At 29.8% G+C, this 7,487-nt stretch overlaps 1 protein-coding gene across 1 annotated transcript in view; it reads right to left on the bottom strand.

Annotated features, from left to right (window-relative positions):
* LOC107480229 (callose synthase 5) overlaps positions 1 to 4,912 on the bottom strand; it is a 14,260-nt gene extending 9,348 nt beyond the window's left edge. The window contains exons 1-14 of the mRNA XM_052258421.1: positions 4,726 to 4,912; positions 4,509 to 4,609; positions 3,419 to 3,540; positions 3,155 to 3,251; positions 2,932 to 3,042; positions 2,712 to 2,840; positions 2,507 to 2,599; positions 2,303 to 2,394; positions 2,081 to 2,207; positions 1,798 to 1,935; positions 1,629 to 1,705; positions 1,452 to 1,524; positions 1,239 to 1,364; positions 165 to 279 (exon numbers count right to left, since the gene is read on the bottom strand). Of these exons, the coding sequence (XP_052114381.1) occupies positions 165 to 279; positions 1,239 to 1,364; positions 1,452 to 1,524; positions 1,629 to 1,705; positions 1,798 to 1,935; positions 2,081 to 2,207; positions 2,303 to 2,394; positions 2,507 to 2,599; positions 2,712 to 2,840; positions 2,932 to 3,042; positions 3,155 to 3,251; positions 3,419 to 3,540; positions 4,509 to 4,609; positions 4,726 to 4,912 (1,588 nt within the window). The remainder of the gene's footprint in view (positions 1 to 164; positions 280 to 1,238; positions 1,365 to 1,451; positions 1,525 to 1,628; positions 1,706 to 1,797; positions 1,936 to 2,080; positions 2,208 to 2,302; positions 2,395 to 2,506; positions 2,600 to 2,711; positions 2,841 to 2,931; positions 3,043 to 3,154; positions 3,252 to 3,418; positions 3,541 to 4,508; positions 4,610 to 4,725) is intronic.
* Between the last annotated feature and the right edge of the window lie 2,575 nt (positions 4,913 to 7,487).

Below are 7,487 nucleotides of genomic sequence, written 5' to 3'. Positions count from 1 at the left end.
CATGGGATAGTATGACAACCCATCAATCTAAAACAGATGTCAGGGTTCTTCAATAGGCTGACCAGATCATTTTAAAAAATTAAAAAAAAAAGTTGTTTTTAATGTTTCCAAACAGATATAAATAGGTTCACTTTGACAAGAGCAACTTAAGTAAATGTGCATACTTTGAAGTAAGCGAAGAATGGATGCTGTGATGAATATACTAGAGAGATTAAATAAGACATCCTTCTGAAAGATATCCATCAGTGAAATCTCGTCCCATGCAATAATGAACATCACCTGTAATAAGAATCCTAGAGCATTATGCAACCAAATTACCCACAACTGATTTAAATCGGCGTGTTCCGCGAAGCTAAAAGAATTAATTTTTATATATAAAAATTATTTAATTAAAAAATTTTAAAAATTAATATTAAATTTAAATAAAAGTATAAAAATATTACATATTCTAGTATTTGAAAAAATTCATCATCTAATGTATATATTTAGCAAATTTAAATACTATAGTACAAAAATGAACTATTAGATATAATGTAAATATTGAATATAATATTTCAATAATTAAAAATAACATCCATTTTTTCATGTATTATGATATCATATATTTTAACATTATTATTACAACTAAATAATATTAAAAAATACAAACCATTAAATAATTAAATAAATAATAGATTTTTATAAAATAAAAGTTATTCTCTAAATAAAATATGCAAATTTTAGAATTTAAAAATTAAAATGAACTCATATTCTTTATACAATAATTTTTTTAAAATTAGATAATTTGATATGTAAAATTCTGAGATTAATATTAGATTAATTATATAGATATTATTTTTTATGATACTATAAATATAATTCNATAAATATAATTTTAAGATATATACTTTTTTATATTATTGTAATAAAAAATATTATTCGTATACTAAAATCAGTTACTAAAATTAACTACTAATATATTTGTATATAAATATATGTGTGATTTAATTTATTTTTAATATATATTTATATTTCAATATTTATTTTATACTAATAATTGATTTTAATGATTGATTTTGTTAAACACATAACATAGTCATATTATAATAAATGACATGATAAATTTTATATAAAAGTTAAAACTTAAAAGTTTATATGTCATTCATTCCTATAATATTAATTTGGATTATTCTTTTATATATTATAATATATAGGAAAATATTGGCTTAAGCGTTTCCTTCTATTGAAAAAGAAAATACCTGTAAACCCAGTATAAAAAAGGTCCAAAGTCTATCAAAACTGCGGAAGAGGTGCCAGAATGATCGCGTCTCAACAAAATTTGATTTCCCTGTTTTTCCAGATTTTCTTGGAACACCCTTTCTTCCCTAATATTACATTTTTATAAGTTGAGAATTAAATAAGTAGTATTTTACAATCGGATAAGTAATTTTGTAGAAAGTGTATACTTATACCCAATCATTTGTCGATTTAAAAAATTCACCATCATCACGCATTGGCCATCCAAGAGAAAAGCAATCAGGTGACCTGCAACACAGTGCACAAAATAAATAAATAAAATAAATTCAATAACAACTAACGAAACGGACCAAAAAGTCAATTCAAAGATAAAATACAAAAAGGAAACAAACCAGAAATACTCATTTAGATCATCATAGTTGCACCATGCTGAGTGAGGAGCCGTTCCATTTCTGCTCCTCTTGGCTTCCTGTATTAATTAACTGCATTACTAAGGGCGTAGTGACCTAGAGAATATAAGTACTTGACTATTGCAATGTCTTTGATAAAACAAAAGCATACCGTGTCTATTACTCGGTAGAGGGGAGTTATAACCTTGCGGAGAAATGCCTCTTCATCACCACCATAAGAAGGTTTGATATTTTCACCCGTAACAATGCTGACATTTCCAGCCATTAGACCGTGTAGTTCATATGCCATCTGAAGTTATTAGAATTGGCCATTATTAGCAGAGCAAAACATTACTTAAAAACAAGGATTACAGTAGAAAAACAATGATAGCACATTTACATGAGATTCAAGCACAAACAAAATGAACCATGCGCAGATTAATATGTATACTCACGTTGTGAAATATGTAGCATAGGCACTCAGGCATGAAGCGAACATTGGACGCCTCACCCCAGATGAGAAGGTACAAGCCCATATAAAGCAACTTCCTCTGTTGCACCTCTTGCTGACCTTGAGGAAGTCTATATAAGAGAACATGATAAAAGTGACCATTAAATTTTATGAGCTAATAAAAGAAGCACAAGTGTTCACTGATGGATATACTGTTATGCCTCACCGTAAACTATGTTTTCGTCCCAAGAATTTGCACCATTTTTTATAATTCTTAAAAAGCTTTTTCATCACTTCATCAACAGCACGATCATCGAGCTGCAATTCGTTCAAATAAAATAAAATAAAAATAAAAATAAAAATAAATTAATAGAAAGAAACAGCAGAATAAAAACTATAGGCCAAAGCCAAATGCAAGACAGGTACGTGCCATGTTTAGAGGCTCAGGTTTAGGGTGTAGCCTTATATGAGAATTAGCAAGAAGCAGAATCAAATGCTCTCTCTGATTCCTGACGTTGTCTCTCTGCACACAAATTTACCATATGCAATAAAAATTTAAGCAGATTATACAAAAAAAAATGTAATGAATAATAAATCATTCTCCTCTAGCATTGCGTGTTGGTCAAAATACATGCCTGGAAACCAAACATGGCTTTAAGCCAATCAAGCAAGTCTAGGTCTCCTGTTCTCTGTCTTTGTTGCTCGAAAGAACTAGGCCAGTTCAAGCCTTGTGTGTTCCATAGCGCAGAAACAGCAGCTTTAATCTAATAAGGAAAGAAAGTCCAAGAACTCAGTGCAATCCAAATAAAACACAGATAATCAATAACGAAACTTCTCTACCAACAGAAGCAATACCTCTTCAAGTTGCATAATGGGTAGAGAAGCACCAGCAGAATCCAGAGGAAGGATATTATAAGGTGTATAAATTTCCTTTTTTTCCTGGACATCTCTGGCAGCCGCGATAATCTGCAAAAGAAAATTTACGCTCCAGGATCTGAATATTGAAATGATAAAAAGAGGGACGAAACACCCATTTTAGAACAAAATAAAAACTGAAAGGATATGAACGTAGACCAACCTCAGGAGCTACTTCTTCGACTTTCTCAGTCTTATTAACAGCACAAAGTACTTCAAAAAGCACCCCGGCAGTCTGATAAGCTTTACTGAGCTGGGCTCTGCAAAATAATTTCGATTTCAGGGGCAATGGGAAAAGTAACCATTTACCATGGAGGGGGAGGTAAAAGCTAACGTCATATCAGACGCAACTTACAAAATCCGTCACAAGCAACAATTAAAGAAGCACAATTCATACTTCATTATAAGAACTACGAAAACTCGTAACCTGTCTGCCTGATCAGCTTGATCAAGAGTTCTGACATAATGTTCATAGTATTGCTGATAGTAAGCCTGGATTTCTCTTGCATCTGTCTTCTTAACTCGAGAGGGAAGACTAGTTGCATTATCCTAGAGTTGAAGAAATTATGTAAGTTACAGTAATAATAAAATGGCAGCTCTTCTCTGCGGAAAAAGAAATGCTACTCGTTACAAATATTTTCCTTTCCCGTTTTCAGTTCATGGGAATAGATCAGAGCTGGTTGCTTCAGTTCCTCAAGAAGACCTCCCCTATTCCGAAAGAATTTTCCCAAGAAACCCGATGGAGTTCCTGAATCCCATCGCTATCACGGAACAACCTCTTCGAAGAGGTAAGATCGTTTTTCATAAATTATATAATGAATGCTTTTTGAAAAATAGATTAAAAATATAGAATACCTATTAATATCTACAAATAAAATATTGAGCGGTGATATGCTTAGTTAGACTACATATAAATAGCATTTGAAAAATAATAATAATAAAACTTATTAATCACTAATAAAATAAACTTTTTCTAATTAGAGATGAATAAAACTTTTTTTTATATACAATAATATTAAAGAGCTAGTAACTTAAAACTATTTTATTATATTTAATGTTATTCAATTATTCTAATATAAATTAAAAATATAAAACAAGATAATTTTAGAGAGACCGATTTCATTCCCATTAATGAGTAAAATCTCCAACAAATTATGAATCATTTATTAGCCATAATCTTACTACAGCATTCACTACAACAAAAACACAATAAAGTTATTGATACCAAAGAATATTGATTAAAAATATTATTTATACATTAAAATTAATATCATATATTTATATATAAATATATATTTTATATTAATAATTAAAGATTTTACTGTATACCTAGATGTTTAATCTAATATATGCATGGACTTCTTGCATGAAGGGAGATTAGAGCATTCATGTGCTGTTGTTTCACGCACGGTATACTCATACAGTCATACTCAAGCCTCAGCAGTCCTCATTCTCGCTTGAAATGCATAATGCAGAGTCAGTTGATAAAATCGAAGCAAATGAAACTACAGGCTTACCCTCTCTAATCGCTGCCGCAGCAGCGTCTTGAACTGCCTAACGCCACGGCCGGTGGAGGTCTGATCCAGCCTGTGCGCTTTCTCAAAGGCATAGAACCTACCTGCCAATCGTCATTACGCGCTCAGCAACATTAATTTGCACATCATATTTCAAAATTCAATATCACGAAATCACTATTATTATTATTATTATTATTATTATCGATCCGTTACGTACATAGATAGGCAACCCTGGGACGCTCGGCTTCGATCTCGTTGGCGACACGTAGAATGGGAGAAATGGAGGCGAGTGAGGACGGCACCACTTCGTTGTCGAAAACCTCCATGTTGAAGGTGGTGGAGGCACTCCTTGAACCCCGCCTCACCAACGTGGGCGGCGGCATTACTCGGTCTAGTTGCGACATTCTTCTTTATGCACGTGCCTCGCTCTGTTTATACCGTGTAGATCTATCTCTCTATTCCGTATCCTCTTCTTCCTGCAGTTCTCACTCAACCACTCAGTTATTTAATTCACTTCTCCCACAAAAAATCCAAGTTAAATTATCGATCTCTAGCTAGATACGATCTAGGAAAATTCAACTCCGATCTCATGTGTAAAATCAAATTTAACACAAATTATTATTCTTCAATAATAGGAATGAGACTCATATATCAATCAATATGCATTATATTGCAAGAAATGGTTACTACCGTCCAAGAACGTGAGAATGTTTGAATATGTTTATAAAATCTTGGATTGATTATTGTAGAAATTCACGCGTTATTGTTCGTACCTGTGATCAAAGGTAAGGGATCGGAGAATCACATTGTGGTTTTGGATGATGGTAGAGTCTCTGTATGCGCATTATATATTTTGAAGCGAGATCCAAGATGCAAGAACAGAAATCCGAAAGAAAGAGACAAGAGGAAAAATAATCTGCAAGAGGCAGAAATATAGAGGTGAGTGTAGAGAGAAGTGCGGTGAGATAGATGTGAGAGTGAGAAAACCGTTTCGGAGGTGAAGGGTAAGAAAGAGAGAAGAGTGTGAGAGAGTGAGTGAGCGCGCGTTGACAAGAGTTTGAACCCTTCGAAGTCTGAGGGAAGAAGGACTTCAATTTCAATGGAAGTCCGTTTTCGTCTTTGTCACCCCTTTTTGTAACTAATTCACATTTTATTCACCAACCCATCCCACGCCACGTTCGGTTATTCAGTTATTCTTCGCGTCACAAGTCACTCTTTGCTCGAATATTTATAAATAAATAATAAACTCAGTCGTCATAATATTATTATTTATTATGAAAAATTTATAAATTATTATTTATTATTTATTTATATATAAATTATAAACCTTCAGTCGTCATGCAGTATGCCCCGCTATCGTCGTGGACTCGCCGTGTGACTTTAATTTTTATGTAGTAAAAGTCTCAAATTTTAGTATTTTTATTAAAATTATATTAGTATTTAATTCGTAAAAAAATAGTAATTTTGTATTATTGGATAAAATTTTATAATAGAATAGATTCTTTGAATTTTTTAATAATTGAGGGAGTAAAGTGTGATTTTTTATTATCATTAATTTTATAAATGAGACTAAAGATAAATATGAGAGAAAGAATAATGAAAAGTTAGAAATCATATTTTACACTTTCAATTTTTTTTAACTTAAAAAAATTTATTTTCTAAATAAAAACACTAATAATAACTAATTAATGACTATAAATCATAACATTTATTAACTCATACTATTTTTTTTTAGTATATATTTCATCTCACCAATCATCAACAAAGAGAAATTCTAGTTAGTAAACCTTTTTTTATGTTAAAAGTGTTATCTTTTAGCATGGCTTTATTTTTAATAAATTAACCGTGTAAAAGAGTTTATCAGATGTATGTGTTTTAATTATTTTTAAATAATAAATTTAAAAATTTATTATTTCTGTTAATATGATAATATATAATTATTTATTTATGCATATTTTTAAACTAATAATACATAAAAAAAATCGAATTCATATTTAAAATGTTAGATATTTTCAATTATATCCTAAATTTGTGTTCAGATTATTCATTTTTATTCTTATTATATTTTTTCTTCCACCATTATCGCTCACCACCCGCCCTTACATTCATTAAAAATTTAAAATGCAATAATAAATTAAGAGTTTTGCTAAATAAACAATCACTTTTATAAATAGTGTGAATAATAGATTTTAGAATTGACCTAAAAAAATATTTTATTTTTAAATTATTTCGTAAATTTTAATATTAGGATAATTATCTGCACACCTAATAAATTAAATATTTAGTTATTATTAACTGTATATAAGTAAATCAAATAAAAAAATAACCATTTAATTAAAAATAATAAATATAATCATCTATATACTTATTAAATTAAACATAAAATATATTTATTGATCTCATTTGTCTTCTTATACTTTTATATAAAAGAACGATCCGTTGATTTCAGATAAAAATAAAAGGTGTTGATTTTTGTAACTTTGGATTCCGAGCCACCCAAATATAGTGTGGGCTTATGGGCTTGTTTGAGTTGAAACGGACGACTACTGTGTAGCTTGAGATGTCCAAGAACTTCCCACACAAAATAAAAAAGAAAATAACTTACCATGACCAAAACCAAATGTTCAGATTGACTCTAAAAAATAATATTAGATATATATCAAAAATTAATTATTAAATTAGTAATTTATGTAAAATATATATTAAAAATAATTTAAATAATAATATATTCATATATAAATATATAATAACAAATTTTACTATTGATTTTTAACATGCACATAATATTTTTTATAAAACAAAATTTCTTTTTCTTCACAGCAACTTTTAGCATGCGATAACTGATTACTTACTATTATCCAATTTTTAATCCAGTGATTACGGTTTGGACTTTCATTCAATTATTAATCAAGATTCAAGGGTGTGAGAATCGAACGTGTGAAATATGTTCACACATTAAAGAAGAAAGTAGTAGTAGTT

This window comes from Arachis duranensis, chromosome 3 (assembly GCF_000817695.3).
Source record: "Arachis duranensis cultivar V14167 chromosome 3, aradu.V14167.gnm2.J7QH, whole genome shotgun sequence".
In the NCBI taxonomy this organism is placed as follows: domain Eukaryota; kingdom Viridiplantae; phylum Streptophyta; class Magnoliopsida; order Fabales; family Fabaceae; genus Arachis; species Arachis duranensis.
This window is presented reverse-complemented; position numbering and strand designations above follow the sequence as displayed.